The sequence below is a fragment of the Apodemus sylvaticus genome, chromosome 14, assembly GCF_947179515.1.
Source record: "Apodemus sylvaticus chromosome 14, mApoSyl1.1, whole genome shotgun sequence".
NCBI classification, from domain to species: domain Eukaryota; kingdom Metazoa; phylum Chordata; class Mammalia; order Rodentia; family Muridae; genus Apodemus; species Apodemus sylvaticus.
Genome location: NC_067485.1, coordinates 7,998,144 through 8,023,021, shown reverse-complemented (window position 1 = coordinate 8,023,021; position 24,878 = coordinate 7,998,144). Strand labels below are relative to the sequence as shown.

At 43.6% G+C, this 24,878-nt stretch overlaps 1 protein-coding gene across 15 annotated transcripts in view; it reads right to left on the bottom strand.

Moving 5' to 3' along the window:
• The window catches only part of Agtpbp1 (ATP/GTP binding carboxypeptidase 1), a 150,544-nt gene that overhangs the window by 31,829 nt on the left and 93,837 nt on the right, over nt 1–24,878 (bottom strand). For all 15 annotated transcript variants that reach the window (XR_007973180.1, XR_007973179.1, XM_052156209.1 and 12 more), the window contains 5 exons: nt 23,590–24,278; nt 17,968–18,051; nt 16,572–16,658; nt 16,344–16,492; nt 3,000–3,087 (listed from right to left, as the gene is read on the bottom strand). Coding sequence is in view for 13 of the 15 variants with exons in the window: in XM_052156209.1 (XP_052012169.1) it covers nt 3,000–3,087; nt 16,344–16,492; nt 16,572–16,658; nt 17,968–18,051; nt 23,590–24,278 (1,097 nt within the window). In the remaining 2 variants the exon portion in view is untranslated. The remainder of the gene's footprint in view (nt 1–2,999; nt 3,088–16,343; nt 16,493–16,571; nt 16,659–17,967; nt 18,052–23,589; nt 24,279–24,878) is intronic.

Here is a 24,878-nt window from a genome sequence, read left to right as displayed (position 1 = left end):
GGTCTCTTTAAAAACCCAGTTATGCTATGTGAATATGTTTTGTTTTAATCCCAGGTGTGGGACAAGAGGCTGCTTCACAGCAGGTGATTATGATTTGCCTACTACCCTGGCTGTGGTGTGAGTTTTGCCAGCTGCAGAGAGTCTAATTTTGGAGACTCTGGGGAGGGTATAAACAGGGAAACTCCAGGAGGGTTTGGGAAGGAGGCTGCTGCTCCCCCTGCTGCTTCTGGTTGCTGCTGCTGCCGCTGCTGCTGCTGCTGCTTTTTGTCAAATGGTGGTGAGAAAGGAGACAAAAAGAAGAAACTGGATATTCTGAAGAGGAAGACTGGACTTTCCCCAAGGAACTCAACACCCCTAATCAGTAGGCGGAAGCCTAGAGAGGTCTGGTCCCCCTAACCTTGTTTCTCTCCTACCTAGTGTTGGGGGTTGAAAGCGATGAGGAGAGAATAGGGCTTGGAAGGGAAGTAGAGTTATAAGAGCCCAATAAAATAGTAAAAAAACCTTGCCAACATATGCTATCATACATATCCCATGGAAGTTACAGGCTATAAACAAGCAAGACACACGTTGACAGACAATTCTGTTCTCTTTATAACAGTCTCTGATCCTTAGTATCAGTTTTCTGGAAAGCAACCACAACAACACAGGCAACATGAAAAATAGCTAGCCAATGGGTGCTAAGTTGCACTGAATTCCAGTTTTGTTACACAGAACAAAACTTAACTGTGTTACAGTCATGCACATTGCAATGTGAAGAGAATTGAAGTATATGTAGAAAAGCAGGGATGTTTTGATATTTAATAGCTTGAGCAATTCTTCCAAAACTGTGTCCACCACTGCCCAGGTTAGCACTAGGCCACTAAAGCGTTCTGGCACAGAACAGGGGACCCAGGAGCACCTTTCTATTGAGCTATCATTAATAAAAACACTACAAGCACTGTAAAGTGGAGATCAGGGCTCATATTTCCCTTGTTTATGCTTATTTATGTGCTACTTATTTTGCTAACAAACACGGAGAGATGGAACCTTACTGAAATGAGGCCCATTTCTTTCCCAGAAAGTAACAGAATTTAAGATCTAGGTTTTTCCAAAGAGAACATAAACTATGACATTGGTTTAAATTCTAGACATCATCGTTTTCTGGTAAAAATGTAAGAATGAGACGTCACTGCTAGTTAAGGACAACATTAAGAATCAAAATCCACTTTATAGAAAATTCAAGACTAACAGGACAGAAACTGCCATCCAAAGGAGAGAAACACCAAGACCGAAATTATAAAGACACAAAATCTTGTGTGACTGATGGGAAATGATCATTAAAAAATAAAAATTTTAAATCTATTTTTATTTAGGGAAGAGGTTGCAAGGGTAGAGAGCAGACATAAAGGAACAGGGAGACAAGTGGGATTAAAGTACATAGTACGAAATTCACCAAAAAAAAAAAAATTAAAAAGTTAAAAACATAGGGTTTTTAAATGTTCAATTCAGATGCAGGTTTTCAAACCTGAGCATTTCTTCTACTACGAGTATTCATGTTCAAACAGAAGACCACAGGGAACTGGTGTCTCAATGCAACAGGCCTAAAGCTGTTTCGTGCAGCTCATAGCAAATGGTGTCCTCTGGGAGTATTAAGTGCATTATTATCAGTGAAGAGGCAGAAGACAAAGCCATGCTGTCAAAGTGCACATCTGTGCTCTGTGAGGGAGAGGCTGGACAGAACTATATGTCAGATACTTACATGGTTTCCATTTTAAGAGATTAACCTGAAAGTATGTGTGCATTAGTGAAGCATTTCTGAAAAGACAACAGCAGTGTGTAATCATGGGCCTTCTCTTAAGAAAGGTCTGCCCTACTTACACAACAGCCTTGGCAGTTGTGAGGTAGTAAGCCACACCTTGTAGCCTTCCAGGCACAGAAATGCACATAAGCAACCCCCAAGAGCTCCCAGGGCCCAGCACAAGCACATCCAGGATAGAGAGGTCATGAGGAAAACTGGGTTGAGGGATGAACGATGGAAAGAAGTGTGGCCAGCTCTGTGGTGTGAGATGCATGCACCAAGTTCCTAAAGTATTGTTCAGGAAGGAGAATAAGCATTATATGCAAACATTTTACATACAGAATTAGAGTAAACTAGGAAGCAAGGCCTAAGACTTCTTCATCAACATCATTTACAAGTAAATCTGTAGTCATACATGGGCATTTAAATCATACACTGCCTACCCTCCCACACAGGCTCAGGGACCACTTCAGAAGAGGAAGAAAAACAGATTCTACAATCCTGACTGAAACAATGACTTCTGGATATAATAAGATAGCTGTGCCCATGAACTCAGAGCAGCTGAGACCGCCTGCAGGCACCAGGTTAACAAGCCTCCACTCCAATCAGGGACACTATGGACAGCTGGTAGCTTCTAGAGCCAAGAAAGTTGGTTTTCTTTAATGGTGTGACCCTTTGTAGGTCAGTCATGCTCCAGCAGATGTTCCCACACAGGTGTATGGGCAGCACAAATCAGAACCCATGGGTTAGTTTACAAAGCAGGGTGAAGAAGAAAAAGAGGGAAAGGAAAAGGAGGAAGAGGCAAGATAGTGGGGGTTGAGCAGATAGGAGTGGAGTTGAAGGGCTAGAGGCAGAAGTGGGGTTGGGTATGGTCTAAATACACCTTATGAAATTCCCAGAGTCAATAAAAAGTAAGGTCACTGCCTCTGGGTTAAAAAGCCATGGAGGAGTGCTGCCTATTGGGTCCCCATGGCTTGCTCAGCCTTCTTTCTTAGAGAACCCAAAACCACCAAACGAGGTGTAGCACCGCCCACACAAGGCTGGACCCTCCCACATCAATTACTAATTAAGAAAATAACCTACAGGCTTGCCTACAGTCCAGCATCTTCTTAATTGAGAGTCCCCCTTCTCCTGACTAGGCAGCATACATAGTGTGTCATCACTGTTACACTGACACGGAACGGCACGCAGCCTTGCGTGCCCGTCTGTAGGAATTACTCACTTGTAGTAACAAATGTCAGTACCCATGCGGATCCACCACGGCCTGGCATTCAGTGCCTCCTGGACAGAGTACATGAGTGGCTGCATACCTTGGAAAGAAGAGAAAAGGAAAGACAATTCTTTTCAGAATTGATCTAAAAATGAATATTGCCTTCTAGAAAACACCAAAATTTCAGGAAAAATTAGGTATACTGCATTTCCATTATTTTAGAATGTATTGGAGAAATCTGAGTAATTTCTTAAATCATAATCAATATTCCCTTTTAAAGATCAACTAAAATGGAATAACTTCAGAGTGAATGGCTACCAATTCTTTTCTGTTAAAGTGTTCAGTCAATTAAAGATAATTTACTCCTTTTAAAAAGTAAAATAGTCAAACTTAATGAAGAAATAGTGTAGGGAGATGGCCCTGAAGGTAAAACTCATCACCTAAGCTTAAGGAGTCACTAACTCTCAGAAGCCATGGAGATAGCAGAGCCTGTCTATAATCTCTGTGCTCCTGGATGGGAGGAAGCTCCTCCAGTGAACTGGGCCAAAGCAGCAGCCAAGGACAAAGGCAGACCCTGGCTGAAGCAAAATGAAAGGGCATCATGCACACATACATGCAGGCATGTACACACACACATATATACAAACATATAGAAACCACAGTGCACACACATGCACACTCCCCCACAGTGTACACACATATGCATCACAGTGCACACACATGCACACATACACACACCAGAGTACACTGACATGCACACACACATGCACCCCACAGTGCACACAGATGCACACACATATACCCCACAGTGCACACACATGCACTATCACACATACCCCACAGTGCACACACATGCACACTCACAATAATGAGCAATCACTCCTCTAATTCTTCAGAAAGTCTCGTGTGCAGTGAGAAAGGCCACAAAAATGTATGTGTGTTTTCATTTCTTCTCTACAGAAGTGTTAACCTGGCTTGTGTCCTGGATAGTCTTGTATCAATATGAGACAAGCTAGAGTCATCTGAGAGGAGGAAATGCATCCCTAAGATCCAGCTGTAGGACTTTCCTTAATTAGTGACTGATGGAGAGGGGCCAGCCTCCTGTGGGTGGGCCATCCCTGGGCTGGTGGTTCTGGGCTCTGTAAGAAAGCAGGTTGAGCAGGCCAGGGGAAGCAAGCCATTGAGTAGCACCCCATGGCCTCTGCCTTGGCTCCTGCCTCCAGGTTCCTGCCCTGTGTGAGCTCCTGTCCTGACTTCCTTGGTGATGGACATTGATGTGGAAATGTGAGCTAAACAAACCCTCTCCTCCCCAAGTTGTTTTGTGGTCATGGTGGGTACTGATAATGAGAGTAGGACTAAGGCAGACAATGTCCTTTCCTGGATATGGAGCCCTACAATAGCACTGCCTGCCCAGGCAGTGGAGAGGCAGTGGAGAGGCAGAAGGGTACCTGTGCTCCAGGCTGGCACAGTCTACATGGTGAGAGATCACCTCTCTCTTCCCCACAAATAAAAACTATAAAATCATCTTATTTCATTCCATAACCAGTGTACTGGCTGGTTTCGTGTGTCAACTTGACACAGGCTGGAGTTATCCCAGAGAAGGGAGCTTCAGTTGGGGAAGTGCCTCCATGAGATCCAGTTGTGGGGCATTTTCTCAATTGGTGATCAAGTGGGGAGGGCCCCTTGTGGGTGGTACCACCTTTGGGCTGGTTCTCTTGGGTTCTATAAGAGAGCAGGCTGAGCAAGCCAGGGGAAGCAAGCCAGTAAGGAACATCCCTCCATGGCCTCTGCATCAGCTCCTGCTTCCTGACCTGCTTGAGTTCCAGTCCTGACTTCCTTTAGTGATGAACTGCAACGTGGAAGTGTAAGCTCAATAAACCCTTCCTCCCCAACTTGTTTCTTGGTCATGATGTTTGTGCAGGAATAGAAACCCTGACTAAGGCAACCATATGCTACACTTTTTAACTGGAATTGAGTTAAATTCATATGAAATCTTAGACACACTGATGGCTTTTCCTAAGAGCTGGCTTGATTTTAGACCCTACCTTCAGATTGGAATCATACATATCTCATTAAATACACTCACATCCTATGAGGTTTCTCCTCCTTTCTAACTAGCTCTTTCAATGCTGTTTGAGGCTCACCTAAGCATATGTCGCCTAACACACACAGCAATCTACAGCTGTTGTCCCTCTGGGGGACCTACTGTGTGTTGCTTCATGGCGCAGGCCTCCTTACGAAGTTACTGCTATTTGCTATTTTCACTGCATTTCAAGAAATCAGACCCTCAGACCCTGTTGTGAGTATACTGAAGAAATCAGACTCTGATGTGAATATACTAAAGAAATCAGACCCTCAGACCCTGTTGTGAGTATACTGAAGAAATCAGACCCTGATGTGAATACACTGAAGAAATCAGACCCTCAGACCCTGATGTGAATATACTGATAAGAACAACAACTGTTTCCTCATAACTTTAATCAAAAATGTTATACAGGACCTGACACAATACTGACCAAGTTTCCCAAATCAATTCTATCACGTATGAGAGACAGTGTCTAATCCCCATGTGGCAGACACTGCTGTGTTTACATGTATAAAAATAGTCACTATGTGCTCTCACATGTGTCCTACATGGTGAGTGGCATCAATTCCATCACCAGAACTCTGATGAAATTTAAAAGTTCAGATCATTCATTTCATCCATGGCCACCCTCACACCACTGCCGGGAGCACTGCAACCTGGAGGCTCCCCTCACACCACTGCCGGGAGCACTGCAACCTGGAGGCTCCCCTCACACCACTGCCGGGAGCACTGCAACCTGGAGGCTCCCCTCACACCACCACTGCCGGGTGGATGCTGCAAGCTGGAGACCCCTGACTGTGAGCCACGCTAGGTCTAAGGAAGGGCTATTCTTTTACAGTAATTTGTTAAGTTGGCTATTCTACAATGCTGCACCTAGATTCTTAAGTTGCTTCTTTTCCTAGATTTATTATTTTTAAATTATGTGTATTGCACTTGGGGCAGAGTGTAGGCAGCTCTGAGTTGCAAGGCCCGACAGAGGTCCTGACAAGCAAACCACAGTCCTCTCTCTGCCCCAGGAGGGAGCACTCTCAACCACTGAGCATCTCTCCAGCTCCCTCCATAGGTGGCTCCTTCTAAAAAGGAAGTTCAGAGATCATACTAGGTTCAGAAAGGTAAACTTAAATCCATTTGAATATTTTCATCAATTGCTAGAATAGATAACAAAAGTATAATTTAGTTTTACAGGTTTAAAAATGTAGTCTCCCCTCCCATATTTTTTGTTTGGTTTCGTCTCTTAAAGCAGGGTTTGTGTGTGTGTGTGTGTGTGTGTGTGTAGCCCGGGCTAGCCTTGAGCGCCTGATCCTCCCACTCCCACTTCACACCTGTCCGGAGGCCTGCAGGAGTGCCCACCATGCTCGGCTCGGCTCGGCTCAGCACTTTTCAGTAGTGACATCGCCCGCTTGAATGTCTGCTTTGGGAGGAGGGCCAGCGAGGTGACTCAGCAGTAAGAACACTGTCTGCCCTTCTGGAAGGCCCAGGTTTGATTCCCAGCAGCCACACAGCAGCTCACAGACATCTGTAAGTCCAGTTCCAGGAGATCCAACACCTTCCTCCTCTGGACATGCATGTTCTGAACATATATTCAGGCAAATGCCCATACACACACAATAAAAAATGTTAATTTTACTTTGTGGGACTGGTTAGACAGATCAGTGAGAAAGGGTGCTTGTTACACAAGCATAAGGATCTGAGTTCAAATCCCAGACACACATGTAAGACGCTGGCTGTGGCTATATATATATGCCTATAACCCAGCACTGAGTGGGCACAAAGAGGGTCCCTGGGCACTACTGAATGCTAGCCTTGATCCAGGGTCAATGTGCATCCTGTCAAGGGAGTATACAGACTGCTATCAGGGCAACATCATACTCCTTCAGCTTTGGTGTGTGAGTGTGTGTGTGTGTGTGTGTGTGTGTGTGTATGCATGTGCGTGCACACACACACACCACACCCACTTACACAAACCACCCTCCCCACCACACACACACACTCATAAACCACACCACACACACACAAGCACATGCACACACACGTCTATCTTTTTCTAAACACAGTATTTGTATGTTTTGCTTTATTTTTGGTCTAAATATTTTCAACACTTGTCTTCATTGATTCTCTTCCCTTTGGTTTATTTCCTTCTCTAGTTTCTAATATAGAATATTTTCAGCTTTTTCTTATTTCAGAGAATAGAACGACTTCAGTTTACAAATTAATCCTGGTTAGATTATACTCCCTACATATGAGTCAGCTCGCCTTCTGCTAAAATGAAACGATTATATAAAGAGGCATTTATTAAGCACTAGCAATGAGCCTGCCTCTACAGGAGAATTTAACTGTTTAAGTATTTAATTTTAATTTTAATAGCCTCTAATGGCTGGTAGCTACTATGATGGACAGACAGTTCTAAATAATTTCTAACAATAAATAATTTCTAAATAATTTCCAATAATTTCAGTTTTAAATTTCTTCTTTTAAAAATATATTTAAATAATAAATACGATTAATTTCCAAACCCTGATTTTTAATCATGTTTTTGTTGATTTCTACCAATAATTTAGATCACAATAAAATAAAATAAAATATAAAAATAAACATATATTTTTAAGTTTCTCAGTGATAGGATGTAAGTAAGCTTCTTCAGACTGTAAAACTTGAAGAGCAGCCACACTCTTAGCTAAGATTCTGTGGATGGAGCTACTGGAGAGCCAAAACACGTGCTCCCCAAGATGTTTCCAGGGACAACTCAAATGCTCCCTTCATGTCTTTGCCAAACACTATAACCTCTATGACATATGTCGTCTCACACTTGAAGCCTAACAATTTGGTTTACATTTTGTCTGTATTTCGCCACTTTGATGAATGAAGACAGTAAGATTTCCTCTCACACCTCTGGAGAGTTTCTTGACTGTGTAAGACACTAGTGCCCTCATGTACTGGCTGACAAGGCCACACTCCGGCAGGGCGGCCCACTCTGGAGTGCCTCTGCAGCTTTCGCCCCTGGCTTCTTGCTGGACCCTGCCTGAGTCCCGTCACTTCTCACACCCGATGTCTTTCTCTTTCCTAAGTTTTACTCTCAGGTTCCTGGAGCACACCCTCAAGTAGTTCTTAAACATGGAACCCCAAGCTTGGTTGCATCATTCCCATCTTTACATCCTTGCTGATGCTGTAACTTCTTGCTAGGGCAGATTCTATTTTAGTAATAGCTGCCTTTCAGTAAGTTAGTTAGTGGGGCTTCTGCTCCATGTCTGCAGATCTCCATGGCAACTTTCCTACACAAAGGTCTATAGCATCTTAAGGACAGAAACCTGTGAATGGCTCCTGCCTCTCAGCTTTTCTGGTTTTTAACTATTAAATTTCTTTGATATAGATGTTACTACTTCTGCTTTATTTGCATTTACCTAGGTTATCTTTGCCAAATTATTCAATTGAAAGAGTTCTGTCCCTGAAGTACCTTACTCACTGGCACCCCAGGGCACTGCCTCCTCCACATAGCGATGCCGGCACATGCCCCACCTCAGCCCCGTCAACCTACTTCCTTCCCACTACTTACCAAATACTTGTTTCTTTTTTAACTGGTCCCGCTGATTTTTTTTTTCTTAACATGTTACCCCCAACCTTTTACGGTCGGGGTAGATTAGCGGTTATTTTTCCAAGGCCGTTTCAAGTACTCACTAAGTCATCAGTGACTAATGACCAGTCTGACTTCTCCCACATCCTCTGCTTTCAGGCTGCCAGGACACTTTATGTATCTTGAGATCTCTGCATGGACTAATTTTTCTCACAGAGAGTTTAGGTAGCATATTTCCTGAGTTCTTACATTTACTGGTTTGGCAAGTGACAGGCCCAGTGACAGGCTGTCCCTCTACGTACAGAATGGCACTGTGGTCACAAGCGCACACGCCACAGCCAGAGCAAACCCCAACTCAGCCACACACAGACACACGGCTTTCAGCCTTTGACAGAGCACTGTCTACACCTCTCACTCTTCAGTGAGTGAGCACTGGGAGCAGATGGTGCTGAAATACACCAAGACCGAGGCAAGCACTTGGTGATGATCACCTGCCCACAGTGCCATCATTTCCCTCCAAAGGGAAACAAATCGAGCCTCTCGATACCTGAAAACTCAGCCATGCCACTGCACGCTTAAGCATATGCATATGGTCTTAAAGCCTGAGGACAACCTTCAGGAGACGGCGCTCCCAGACAGGCCTTGGGTCAGGCTGGCTCGGCGGGCACCACCCCTCACTGACCCATCCCCCTCCTGTGAGAGTCACACTTCACAATGAAAACACAGCGGCCAGCGTGAATAGTTATGGACAGAACAAGGTCAGCACCTGCATAAAGAACAGACTCTAGGAAACAAGGGGAATAAACACAGTGTTGATGCACACAGCATCTCAGTTCAATAATCCACTGAATACAGGGAAGAACTGAAAGACTGAAATGTCTTTAAGCTGAACTGTTTGACTGATTTAAAATAAGAAGATCTTACTTAAATGGGGGTCCAAGGACTAGAAGGTTCTTCATGTATGTGACAGTTTCCTGATCCTAGCCATCATGCTACAGTGACACACAAGAAAGCCATGGTTTGTAGAAAATGGACACAGGGAGATCCAGAGTGCGGGGCACCATTTCAGATGTCACAGCTGGGCAAAGTATGTGACATTTTCTTACATTTCAAGTTATTTCAATGTAGGACCTCTAGAAAGAGCTGGTAGTTGTGGAATACTGCTCAGTAGGTGACGACTCCTGCCTTACACACCTGAGGACCTGAACTTTGATGCCCAGAACCCTCAGAAAAGCCAGATGCAGGAGCCTGTTTGTGATCAGCACATTCCTACAAGGATGGAAAGAGACAGGAGATTTCTGGGAGCTAAGTAGCCTGCTCTACACAGCTCTAAACAACAGAGATCCTGACTCCAGAGGGAAGGCAAGGATGTAGTTGTCCAACCTCAGCACTATCTCACAGTATGTAAGCACGTAAGACACACGCCAAGTATACACAGCACGCACCATACACACGAAATACACAAATCCTCAAACATATCATAGATCTCACACACAGCATATATACATACACACATGCATACATACATACACACACATACTTACACACATCATATATACACACAGCATACATACACACACACACACACACAAAGCTGATCATCTTAAATGAGACTGGGGTCTTTCACAGTGTCTTGTGCGTGCTCACTTTATGTTACAACCAGGACGATATGGCTGATTTACATAAGAAGGAGAGATGTGCAGGGGAGAATGAAACAGAAGCTTGAAACTGAAGCTATTATTAAATGCCAAACTGCCATCTGGTGGCAACTGAAGAAAATCCATTTCAAGTAACAGATAAAGAGGGTCTGAAGATAGTGACACAAATGTTCAAATTTAGCAATCCAGACAGTGTTTGTTACCTCAGAAATATATTCAAAGCTGCTTTGGGATCATTTGTGATGACTACTTAATGGAATCAGCTAAAATAAAGTCTGGGGGTGGGTCAACTAAAGAAATGAAATAAACGCTGGCACAGTCCGTCTTGGTGAGCCCTACCAGGGACCTCCCCACCAAGTCCATTTCCACGTGCTTGTCACTCAACATCCCCAAGGCAAAATGGCCAAGCCTCCCACAGAGAAAAACACAAGGCAAACTACCCTGGTAAGTACTGTGGTCTTCATCAGCTTACACTTTCCACCACAAATGATTTCTTTAGTCATCAAAAGTCCTGGGTGCTCATTATATTAACTGTGCAGCCTGTTCTAATTACACACAGTGAGAATTCAAGTTTACAAAAAAACACTTTTTTCAGCCTCTACTAATGTAAAACCAAGCCAGCTTCAGTTTATGTAGCATTAACCTAGCAAATCCAGCACTGGTCGTATTTTTAGAAGTCTAGTTACCTAAACTGCTCGCTCTACCATTTATCCTAACTTCATAGATATTATTTACAAATATATGAAAGAAAAAGAACATTCACAGCATCAAGTTCTCAGAAAGAGTCTAGAATAAAGTCAGATGGAGACTGAGAAAAGTTCAGCTCGTGGTCTGTGTGTGTCAGGTGGTTCAATCCCACAGACACGCTCCATGCCACATAGAGTCCTTAGAACAACAATGAGGGACCATCATAAAGTGAAGGAGGGCGGGAAAGGGGAGAGGAAGAGAGAAAGAGGAAGGGGAACTTCTACTAAAGAAACAAAGAACAGGAATTTAGATGTGTGTGTGTGTGTGTGTGTGTGTGTGTGCGCGCGCGCGCGCGAGGGCCTCCTGAGCACCACTCTGAGAAGGGGAAGGAAGGAAGAGGAGGAAAGAAGGAGTGAGGGGATGAGGGGAGATGGAAACAGGGCAGTGAGGAGAGGGAGGAGAGGAAGGAAGCAGCACCAGACACAGTGGATGTTTTCTTTTAACTCAGCTATAATCATCTATATTAAAGACAAAGGGTCAAAGAACAAACCCCTTTCTCCATTTATAAAGCCAGCAGCCAAGCACATACCAAGCTAATTAAAATTTACAAATAAAGGAACAAAATGGAAGGCAAATACAGTGAAGTCTTAACTGCAGCACTGTCAAAGGACAAGGAGGGTGTGGAGAGCCACTGCCCACTCCAGGCCAGATTACACTGGCACTGGCAGGCTTTAAAACTGAGAACTTACCACAGTGAAACCAAACTGAAACGCAGATGAGTCACACACAGGTCTAAACCAACACACACACTGGCTGCGTCTTCCTCCCTCTCCATTAAGCCAGTGGGTATTCACTGTACCTACAGATAACCCATCATATTTCTAATTATCTATTAAAACAAAACAGACTGGATATATTTCAAGGTTACTTCAAGTCCAAAACAATGTTGCAAATAATAAAGTCTACATGTCTATAATCAAGATTAATTAACCTTTGAAAATAACAAAGGTTTTAACCAAAATAATTAAGCCAGGAAAAAATATAGTAAACCTTTTTCCTAGTTTTGTAGTCAAAGATAGCAAGATTAAAAACAGAAATATTAAAATCTGGGAGAGACGCCGGGCGGTGGTGGTGCATGCCTGTAATCCCAACACTTGGGAGGCAGAGGCAGGCGGATTTCTGAGTTCGAGACCAGCCTGGTCTACAGAGTGAGTTCCAGGACAGCCAGGGCTACACAGAGAAACCCTATCTCGAAAAAAACAAATCAAAAAAAAAAATCTGGGAAGGGTTATAATATAGGGGCTATAATATATATATAATATATATAATATATATATTATATATAATATATAATATATATAATATAAGGGGCTATAATAAAGAAGAAATTTAAAATGCTTTGATAATTTACATAAAACAAATTGAAGAAGTAAAGAAAAGTACTAACTTGCAGGAAGGTAAAGGTCAAAATTAAAGAAAACTTCTAAAGGAAATTAATAAACCAGAAGCTGTGGGGGATTTTTAATATAAAAATAAAATACTTTAAATAAATAAAAAGAAAAGCCCCCAGAAGTAGAAGAAGAGAGAGGAGGGGGGAGGGAGAGGGAAGCGAGGAGGGAGGGGAAGGAGGGGAGGAGGGAGGGGAAGGAAGGGAGGAGGGAGGGGAAGGAGGGGAGGAGGGAGGGGAGGAGGAGCATGGAAACAAGGACAGAGCTGCGGTTACTGTTCACAGTCTCTGCTACCAATGCAAACCTAAATGTCACTTAGACAAAAAAAGGTGAACGATCAATACTGTCCAAAACTGAACAGCGCTGAGAGGAGACACTGGACAGCATGTTCTATTTTTACATTAATGGGAGCGCTACTCAAATTTACCTTATGCAAGACCATGTTTTATAAAAAAGAAAATCCCAAAATACTTTATAACCCAATAGAAGTTTCTGGTACCTGATAAAATGGTGAGTAACACTTGTAATAAACATGCGTGAGTGGTAGGCTGCACCATGCTCCAATCCCACCACTTAGACAGACTTAGCATAAGTGAGTTCAAGGCCGCCTAGGGCTATGTTGAGACTTACCCCACAAAGTAATAAACTTTTCAGAGAAACAAACCCAAGATTTTAAATGGTTTTTTGAAAATATGGTAGAACCCTAAACTATAATACTAAAATTAATATTCTCTGAACAAATGCTAATGTGTAGATAAGCCTCGGCTTATGAGATATAGGTATTTTAAATTAAATGGAGGCATATAAAATGATTAAAATGTCAGGATACCTAAAATGCAGAGAAACTGTGACCACTGATGTGCGCTAACAAAGGTTCAGATAAAACACATTACAAGTATTTTGGAGGAACATTTAAGGACCAGAGAAAACATCAGCAATGTGATTTCTCATTAAAACAGGAGAACAGCAGCATGGCAGGGTCCCCAGCCTTCTCTTCAGGCAGGCACAATTCTGTGTCAGAAGCCAGCACTGCGGGAAGGCTGGGACAAGGCTGGGCTGAGCTTGCTGAGTGGGCGGTCTCTGTCCATGGTGGCCTCCGCCCCACTTCCTCCTGAGCACCACTCTGAGTCCCCAACTATGACACACATACAAGAGCATCCAGAGGACAACCCCAAGTGCAGATTTAAACAGCCACCATCAGAGGTCCTGCTGCCATGAGTCAGCATCCTTACAGAATTTGCTCATTTTAAAATTCCAAATGACACTGAAGGCAGAAACTATTTTCTCTCTCACATGGGGGCAGGGCTTTTAAAGCAGATAAGCATTGCTTAAGATAAGCAATTTTAAATTAAAATCTTAACTCAGCAAAGTTTTGGGTTAAAATTTTACCTCAACAAAGTTTAGGGCTAAAGGCATTATTTTTATGAGATTAAAAGTTAGTGAAATTCTACTTACAGCACCATTTAGAGATTACACTGCTGCATACAGATAAATGTGTCTTTGTCTTTTATTCTTAAAGGACACCCACCACACAAATGACATCAGTTTTCTTAACTGTTCTTTTCTACTCTAAAAACACTACGTTAAGGAACACAATAGGTATTTTTATTTATCTTGATAATACTTCAAACGAGTTTCAATTAAGATAAAAATTTTAAAGATATAACAAGGCTGAATGTCAGCAAATATTTCTGAGAGGTCACAATCGGCTGATGACCATACCTACTGTGATGCTACCCAGCCCCAACCAGTCTCAGAAGGTAAGCAGGACCTAACCTGCTTACTTGGATAGATACAAGTCACATCCAATGATTGTTTTATACACTAAAACCACCAAGAATCAAGTGTATGAACTAGACATCAAGACTACTCCATGGCTCAGACGTAAAGAGCACCTACTACTGTTCCAGGACCTGAGTCTGACCCCCAGCACACACATGGCGACTCACAGCCACTTGGACATCCAGTGCATTTGGCCTCCTTGGGCCCCACATATACACAGTGCACACGCAGACACTCAGACATATGCGTAAAGTCAAATAGACCTTTTTTTAATGAACAGTTTTATCACCATTTATGCCAAACAATGTAACTATTGACATTTTAGTCAAAATATTAACTTTTGTCTTTAAAAGATTACTTGAAAATTAGATCAAATTAGATCAGAGACATCAAATCTCTAAAAAAAAAAAGTGTTTATAACCATAACAGATATTACACTATCTGATCTCCCTATTATTTCACTAGATAAATGGCAAAGCTTTTATCTCATACACGGGAGTCATTCTAGAGTGTTTCATTTCCACTACCACACAAATAAACACTGTCCACATCTCTTCAACTCTGAGAAACTTTACTGCTTCTCTGACGTATCTCCAAAGAGCATCACCGCATGTGCTCTGAGAGCATGTTTCTAAAGAGAATCACTGCATGTGCTCTGGGCAGCTTAGGGAATGCTTTGGAGAACATAATGTAGTGTCTCTTGCCTATTGTTAGAAGCTTTTCAATCTTTACAACAAATAGTTGAAACCACTATTATTTTGTAACATATTTCTTCTCCATCTGTAATAAAGGGAAGTTTGTATGTTAGGAAACATTATATTAAAAAATACGTGCTATTATTAGATTTGAAATTTGAATGTTTTGAGTTTTAAATGCAAATTTCAAGTTTATATAATTATCCACCCTAGACATAGCCCGTGGCTACAGACCAGATGCCCAGCAGATAACCCTGAGTTGTACTTAAAATATGAACAGAGCAGCCTTCAATGACACTCCACACTTCAGATTTCTCCTTCCAAAACACTGGAGTTTTATTTTTAAAAAGAAAAGATAATTCTCTCAGAGAGTAACAGCGAGGAAAAAAAGAATACACAAAATGCTGACTCTTCAACAATGTCCATGAGCTGTGTGGTAAGAATTTATTCTGTGAGAAACAGACCCTGACTGCGAACAGAGGCAGACCTGAGTGTCGCAGGGCAGGTGTTCAGTAGATAACGGTAAGCGAAGCCTGAGCCTGGTGTGGTGAGGAGCAGTGAAACCACGGCTCTCCACCTAGACCTTGCAGACAGAGACACAGCAATCAACAGGACCAGTACTCCACTGACATGTGACAGAGCGCTTCAGCTGGCCTTGGCCACTAAGGACATGATTCTAGCTTACAGGACAGCCAACAAAAGAAACTCACTAAGCAGAAATGGATTCACGAGAAAATTCTATCATGCATTGCAGAATTCACACCAGTTCTACACAAGAACTTTCAGAAGACGGAAGGAAGATGAAACATGTTATACCAAATCACTTGTAGCATGACACCGAAGGTGGCTATGATGGGAGCTGGGCACAGGGACATGGGCGCATATCTTCCTAGGCACAAGGAAGTAAAACTATTTTTCGTGGAACTGGAGAGATAGCTAACTCAGCAGCTAAGAACACTGGCTGCTCTTCCCCAGTTCAATTCCCAGCACCCAGATAGCAGTAACTCATGACCTTCTGGAAAAGGATCTGGTGCCCTCTTCTGGCACATGGGTGTAATTGCAGACAGAGCACTCCTACAGAAACATTTTCTTCTCTCTCTTGGGTGGAGCTGAGAATAGAATCCACAGCTTTATGGGTTGAGCTCTCACTGAGCTTCAGCCCCAGCCCACACTGCAAACGCCCAACCCTGGCATGCATCTGCCTCCTTAGGCAGGACTGGGAGGACAGGAAGTTACAGGCATGCAGCTCCACGCAGCTCCTCTTATCATCCAACCAGAGTTTAAGCTTTTTCACACTCTGTGTAATAAATGGCTGAGGTTTGAAAATCAGAGGCACTGAGTGTGTCTAAGGTGGTGCTTCATGCTAAAATCTGGTCCTACAGGTAATCTGGCCTTGTGCCCGCTCACCCACAGGGAAGGGAAAGTGTCTTACCATAATTAAACTGACTGTTGGACTTCTCACAGTTGATGATGTTGAACCTATAGGCCACACCAGGCCGCATCCCACTGACTTCGAAGTAGAACCACTGATGGTAATGGTTACTGTTTATATCAGAGTTCAGAATGAGATCATACTCACTTCTGAAAGATAAGACAAAGACACCTGATGGCAAGTCCAGAGAGTGTGTGCACACAAAATGAGAACATTCAAATGGCTTACTTTCTAATCTGAATTACTTTGCGCAGATTTCCAGATTCAAATTTTGAGTTAAACTTCAAAGTATCTCCTTCTTCTGGAGTGGTATAGCTAAATAAATATTTTAAAATAAATATGTTAAAATATATTACACTTGAAAAGGTAAGCAAAGACTGAAATTAGAAGGCAGATCTACAACATACTATGCTTCTCTTTCTTTTACAAGAAAGAATATAGCAAACACAACAAAGACAAAATCTGACTGATATTTATACTCAAATTGTAATTATAAAACACTTGTTCCTACACTAATACCCACAGTGAGGACTTTGCCTCACTGAACAAATGTCATTTCTAAAATACTGATTATCACGTATGAAAAAGTTTTACTTTTTAAACTGCCTGGTGAGGCGCTGTAACTCTGACAACCATGCTGTTCTTGCTCTTAGCTACCTCAGGAGGTTTAGGGGCTCTCCCTCCCACACTGCTGAGCACACACATGCCAGGCCCTAGCGCTGTCCGCCCAGCCCTCACAGAAGGAAGACCCTGCTCGTCTGAGGATTCTGCCTCTGGGTCTGCCCACATCTGCCCGGTCTAGAGATGCCAGGATTTATCTTTCTACATCTAACATAGAAGCATGAACAATGGAATAAACACATTAAATAAGTTCTGTTCTTCTTCCCTGTGTAAAAATACTTTGAAGTCAGTAGTGGTGACACATCCTCCAGAACCAGGAGGGCTGTTCTAAGTTGAAGGCCACCCTGAGCTACACAGTGAGTCCCACACCAGCCTAGGGCACAGTGGGCGACCCTGCCATAGCCAAGAAGAAGGAGTATTCTAAACCCAGTCACCATCTTTGACAGAGCTTTTACTCATATATGTGCCAACAATTACTTTTAAAAGTCTGTTTCCTCCAATCATGAAAAGTAAAGTGTGCATTTCCTCAAAGTGTTGACACAGTAAGGGGAGGATAGACCCACAGAAAACTGACTAAACTTCTTACTTGAGTAGTGGTAATTGTATTTATTTACTACAGGTAAATCCTCACACATATTACCAGTGCTAATGCAAAAGTAGCAAGTGACCTGGCAGGCGAAGGCCAGTCGGGAGTGGCAGTGCCTCGGCAAGCGCTGGGGCAGTAAGGCTAGCTTTTCTTGTGAAACCCATGCTGTTCAGTGGAGGGAGGTTCACTTTTCCAAAACCACAGAACTAACTTATAACCTTTAAATTTCACCTACAACCAAAGGCTTCTCTAGCCTTAAAATAAACAAGATTGCTCATGCTTCTCACACAGCTGCCTGTTCCAGCACAAGAGGAGCAGCGAGGGGGCGGGAAGGTGCACTGGAGAAAACTATCTACCCTTGGACTGGACACTAATGAACAACAACTATGAGCAACATTTTTTAGAGGCCGGACTCACGTCGGGTTGTCTAAGTCATACACCACCCGGTCCAGGATGTCACTCTGGTGTATCAGCCTTTCGATATCTTGGGCAATTTTTGTCCTGAAATCATAAAAGAGAAGCATGACAAAATTCACTACTACCATCCTCTGACACCAATGCACAACCTTCTCCCAAGTTTAAGTCTGGCATGGAAAGTGATAAAATAGTAATTGTGTAAAATAAGAATAATCATCCCCCTACTTGTATATAAAAAATTAGCACAGAATAACCAAAATCAAAATCAGTACATATCAAAACTTGAGCTTTAAAGATTACGCACATAAAAGACAGCCACAAAAAAAAAAAAAAAAACCTTGTAAAAAGCAGAGGACAGGAGAGGAGCCGACCAGGAATGTCTACTCGGCCTTTCCACACAGAAAGCAAATGGTCTAACTGTTAGGCGAGTAATTCTGTGTGCATAACAGCAGCACTGTTGGAGGCAGGACAGAACCAGAGAGTTAAGACAACCCACCAGGGTTTAAATCCCACCCATTTAGGAATTTACCCCAAGAATCCAACTGGAAGTCTCCTTGAATGTTCTGCAGAATCCCCTTCCAATGTTGGGAAGAGGAGAGGTTGGAAAGCCAGGAAATACCAGGAGGAACCGAGGCATAGCTGGGACACAAAACTCAAGATGTTAGGGCAGATGCTGATTCCAGCCAACTGGCCACCAGGTCCTGAGAGCATTAATGGAATTCCATCTCTCAAATCTCTTTAAGATTTTTATTTTTAATTTCTCTCTCCCTCTCTCCTTCTCTCTCTCTCTCTCTCTCTCTCTCTCTCTCTCTCTCTCTCTCTCTCTCTCCCTCCCTCCCTCTCTCCCTCTCCCTCTCTCTCTCTCTCTCTCTGTGTATGTGTGTTTGTGTTTTATAGGTGGCTGTAAACCCCCAGATATGGGTGCTGGGAGCTGAAGTTGGGGCCTTTGCAATAACAGCATGTGCTCTAACCACTGAGGTATCTCTGCACTCCTATAATGAGCTCTTGAGGAGGAAACCCACATCATGTGCTGATGTAACCTCTAATTTAGATCACTTCAAGCAATAGAGTATGACTGTGATTAGAAATCTATGAAAAGCAGCATGAATTTTGCCAAAATAGTTACAATAACACTTCAAAAATATACTGAACCCCACACTTCAAGACTCCTTAACTGAGAAAATTGGAAGCTACCAAGAAGATGCTCTTCTATAATTAAGGAATATTAACAATATCATTAGTCTTCAACTGCCTCACAAGGACTGTGGCTGAAGGCTATTTTAGTCAGGCCACTGGGGAGAACATCATCTAGGCTCCTAGGAGCTACTCCCTTTCAGTGCCTGTCCCCTGGCACCATGAGGTCACTGGCTTTGCTCTCCCTGGACTCCGACCACTCTGTCCTGCCTTCTCATGGGCCCCACGGCACAACCAATTAGCCGCAGACTCAGACCTCTGCAAACACACCAGAGTAAGCCTCTTCTCCATATTTGTTGTTAACCACAGACATCAGTCTGTGACAGAAAGCTGTGACAATATAACCTTAATTCTACATATGCAAAGAACTCATCCTAAATGAAGACCTGGGCATTATTAAGAAAATATTAAAAGGTCTGACAGTTAACAGAAAGATACAGGAAAACACCAGGAGAAAAGTGTAAGGTAAAATTTTCTTCATCTACTCAATGGTTAAACACAATTTATTTTTCCGTTTATTCAGTATAAAAATAACTCAACACATACAAAACCGTCTGTGAAGAAAAGGGGTAGTTTGTTGGTCGGTCACTCGTTCTGTTGCGGGAATGAAGCAGCGTAAGGAAGAAAGAGCTGTGGCTTAAGGCTCAGGGTGCCCAGCACAGTGACCGGAGAACATGGCAGGGCAGCAGGAGGGAGGCGGCGGGCACACTGCGCCTGCAGGAGGGCGCACAGCACTGCTCGCTCGCCCCCCACACTCATCCGGGCCGGAGGCCTTGAAGTGGTGCTGCTCAGACTTAAGGTGAGGGAGTCGGCACTCCTCTGTGATGCCCCTGCTCCTGCATGTCTATCTGAGCATCTCAAGAGTCCCACGGCTGACAGCTGGGACTCTTCCTGGCGCCCTCCCATCTTATTCATGCAGACAGGGTCTCTCAGTAACATGCCTAGTCTAGCTTACAGCTTGCTCTAGGTTCTCCTCTCTCTTCCTTCCAAGAACTGGAGTTACAAGCGGGCCACCACCCCACCCTACATTCCTGTGAGAGCTGAGGATCCTACTCCAGTTCTTAAATCTCCACAACACGTGCTCTAGCCATTGAGCCATCCCCTACCCTCCTCAGAGATGGAGCCCAGACCCTGTCATCACTTAATCACTATTCAGTGAGTGAGCTCTAGTTTGATTTAACCAGGACCATCTCTGTAAGTGTTGGGAGTGTCTGGGGAGCCTGAACAGTGGTCTGAAGTGGGACCGGAAGGCAACGGTCTCCCTGCTCTCTGAAGCTACCAGCAGCAAAGAGCTCAGCTGGGTCTTCCCAAATGCTCCCTGTCTTCTGAGTTCACTATTTCTGTCCCCTTTGCCACATTGTTGCCTGAAGTAACTGGGAGAAGAGTAAGGCCTCAGAGGAAAAAGGAAAGAAGTCTGCAGGAGGAGAACTCATACTGTTTGTCCCTTTGTCTGATAAAACTAAATAAATCCCCTGTACTGGCTGGTTGTCTCTGTCAACTTGACACAAGCTAGAATCATCAAAAGGAAGGTTCCTCAGTTGAGGAAATGCCTCCATGAGATCCTGATGTTTAGGCATTTTCTCAATTAGTGATCAATGGGAGTGGGACCATTGTGGGTTGTGCCGGCCCTGGGCTGGTGGTCCTGGGTTCTAGGAGAAATCAGGCTGAGCAAGCCATGAGGAGCACAGTTCCACGGCCTCTGCATCAGCTCTGGTCTCCAGGTTTCTGCTCAGCTTGAGTTCCTGTCCTGACTTCCTTCCATGATGGACAGCAATGTAGAAATGTAAGCTGAATAAACCCTTTCTTCCCTAACTAGATTTGTGGTCATGGTGTTTTGTCGCAGCTATAAAAACCCTAAGACATCTACCATATATGATTTTACTGTTACTTTATCAGCTATATTGAGAAAATATGCATATCCATCTTTTGTTTTGATTTATGTTTCAATACAAGATTTCTCTGAGTAGCCCTGGCAGTTCTAGAACTCATTCTGTACACTAGACTGTCCTGAATCTCACAGAGACCCGCGGCCTCTGCCTCCTGAGTGCTGGGACTCAGGAGGTGAGCAGCCTCCACCCAGCGCATAGGAATCTTGTAAGAGACTTTTTACAGATGTTTGTTTTTGTAATTGCATCAGAGACTTTAACAGAATTTGTTTATTCTATACTGAATCTTGTTTTTAAAAAGATTAGGATAAAGACAACCATACAACAGAACGCCAAGTAACACGAGCAGCACCCACAGCATGGCATCTGTGAGCGCGTGGGCGCTCTCACTCTGCTGCCCAGGCCAGGCTGCCCTTCCTCAGTGGTGGCTGGGCTGCGGTGGGCACTACCATGTCCAGTTTACACTGCAAAGAAAAGGGCTACGCCCTCTCCTGAAAGTAACAGAACAGTAAAACCTCAAACTTGACCCCTTTCATTCGTCATGTTCTTAGATTAAAACAGGGAATGACACTGGCAAATCATTCACAAAATATCCATCACTCACTCATATCAGGTTAAGAGACATGGCGACCAACAGGAGCAAACTAAAGTCAATGTCTTCCATGTGTTTCAAGAAATAGAGATTTCTTGGAACTTTAGAAACAGCTGTTAGCTACCCACATTTGGTATTTTTTGCCATGATATGAAACTTTAAAGCCTCAATTAAGACAACCTACCTATCAGGTCAACAAATAAGTCCTACAATGAGAAGGACAGTGTCCATTTGTGGCTTTGAAAGCTGTAGGATTTAAAACCACTAAATTATCAAGGGAAGTACTGAGTGGCCCAGCCGGCGCAGGCAGGTGCACAGCGGGGACTTGAAGGCAAGTGGACTCTCAGACGCCCAGAGCGACAGCAAGGCCTCCTCCTCAGCACTTATTGTACTCATAACAAGAGTGTCAAAACTGACGGGAATCACTTTTAAAGAGTCAACAAAAGGGGACAGGCAGCTGGCTGAGTGTTCTTCCAGAGGACCTGGGTTCAATTTCAAGCACCCACATAGCAGCTCACAACTCTCTGTAACTCCAGTTCCAAGGGACCTGATGCCCTTACACAGACAAACACACAGACAAAACACCAATGCACATAAAACAAAAATTAAAAACCATTAAGAAATGTCACCAAAAGCAGCTTCTAAGCACAGATTTTGCACAGGTTTGCTGCATGCTGAGTGTGTGCACTGACTGATACTACCAACAATTTCTATATTTTTGGCACACTAAATATCACCTCACTTAGTGCTGTTACAAATGCTCTCACTCTGCTGCCCAGGCCAGGCTGCCCTTCCTCAGTGGTGGCTGGGCTGCGGTGGGCACTACCATGTCCAGTTTACACTGCAAAGAAAAGGGCTACGCCCTCTCCTGAAAGTAACAGAACAGTAAAACCTCAAACTTGACCCCTTTCATTCGTCATGTTCTTAGATTAAAACAGGGAATGACACTGGCAAATCATTCACAAAATATCCATCACTCACTCATATCAGGTTAAGAGACATGGCGACCAACAGGAGCAAACTAAAGTCAATGTCTTCCATGCCAGACATTGCCAGATTCTCTGTATTTCAAGCTAAATCTTCAAACAAAATAATAGATCCTTATACTTCATTTATATACTATTTTAAAATCACATCTAAACCAAGTATGAATAAAAAAAATTACTAAATACCGCTAAGATCATATGTATTCAAATGTCATTAAATAATCCTTCATATTTTTAGGTACAATCTAAACTAATTTTCTATATTGGGTCCTATTATTGTCCTTTCATTTGTGTAAGTAATATGCCTACAAAATGAAGTAAACCTATGTAATTACACTGTGAACCATCGTGCAATCATTGTGCTTGCTGAGAACCCGACAGAGCAAGAGGTTAAGTAGCCCCTGGTCTCAGACTCGAGCAAGTTTATCTCCACTGTCCTCAGAGATGCCTGGCCCTGGGACAGGGAAAGGGGGTTTGGCAAAGATCGCAAGGGTGGTAAACCTGGCACCCTTGACAACAGCTATGGGAATATTCCCAACAGGTCACAACTGCTCTCCCAGGCTGTAGGACAGAGGACACCGCCTGAGGCTCCAAACCGCTCCTAGGCTCGCTGTCTCAGCGAGGGTCTCAGGCATCCCGCTCCTAGGCTCGCTGTCTCAGCGAGGGTCTCAGGCAACCCACTGGATGTTAGACGCTGCCTCCTCTGATGCTCTGCTCTCTGCTACTTGCTATATGCCCCTTACCTTTTCTTGCTATATGCGTGATAAACTTAAATCCAAAGTACAACAATCATACAAAATTTTCCAAACACAACATGGACAATTTCATAGCTACACAAAGCATCTTAAAAAATGAACCTACAATTCATAGTAACTGTTTCCTAAAGACCCCAAATAGAATCTGTAAGTATTCCTTCCACTTGCTGATGGTCCTACCTGGGAGGAGGAGGAAGTCAGCGACTCACCTTTGTACACCATAAGGCCTTTCTAAAATAGGCTCTTTGAAGGGAGGTGGAATGTGTCCAAAATAATCAGGATAAGCCACCTCTGAGTACTCTGGAACAGACTTCGTATTTTTCACGATCTCGATATAGAGATCGGGGTCATGCAGTGTTGGTCCATCAGAGGCCTCAGCAGAGGAGGCCTGCTCTGCTGATGAGTGGGACTCAGTCTCTTCATCATCTTCAGTTTCAACCCCAGTACAACACAGCTTCCCAAGATGTACTGTCCGCCCTTCAAAAAGAGTGCTTCCACACTTAGCCACATGAGGACACGCTTTCGTGCACGAGAGGACAGTGAGAGGGAGACCATAGTCCTTCCTTATCCCTGCATTCAGGCCCGAGGCCACTTGTGAAGGGATATTCTGCAATGTGATTCGGTCTAAGGCCTTCACGAGGTCGCTGTTGAAGCTCTGGGCTGAGGCGGCTGCTCCGTTCTGGCCGCCCAGCTGCTGCGGCAGCGTCCTGTCGTGGCCCTCGGTGTCATCCTTAGCTTCCTCTCCTTTAGGACTTGTTCTCTCCTTCACTGCTGCTCCCTTCTTCACACTCCCTGAATTCCCAGGCACCTCCTCTCCAGCTGTGGGGACTACAATGGGGCCCCGAGCCTTCCCCTCAAATACAAAAGGTTTGGGTTCCTTAGAGATTAGTTCATAGTCCTGTTTAAAACAAAATTAAGTTTAATCTGTTATCTGGCAGTAGTAAAATACGGTATTTCATAAGTACATCAGAAACCTAAGACCTTTTTCTGATCTCCATGGGCTCCAGGAGTGGATGTGATGCACACACACATACATTCAGGCAAAATACTCATACACATTAAAAAAGCAAACAGACAGATGGATGAATAAACAGACAGGTAAATATGTTGAGGCTGAGAGGCAGCTCAATGACAGGATGCCTGCTTTGCAGGCACAAAAGCCTGAGTTCAATCCTCTGCCCTGCAAACATCAACTTTCCTATGCTGCCTAGAAATGACATTCTTTTGACCTCCACCCAGCAACCCAATGAGCAGGCTTCTACATCTGGGAGCAGAGCAGATGGTGTTGCAGATGCAGACACATCTAGCTGTCATGGATTTCAATAGTTAAAACTGAAAGCAATTAATTTCACATATGCTTAGTCTCATATGTTATTCCAGGAATGATGCTTGAATAAAATTCTTTCAAAACCACCCCTCGCCTGGGAAAGGCCTGCGAGCAGGTAACCTGGCCTTGCTCCTCACCAGCTGCAGCACTTGGGAGGGCCTCCTGACCTCC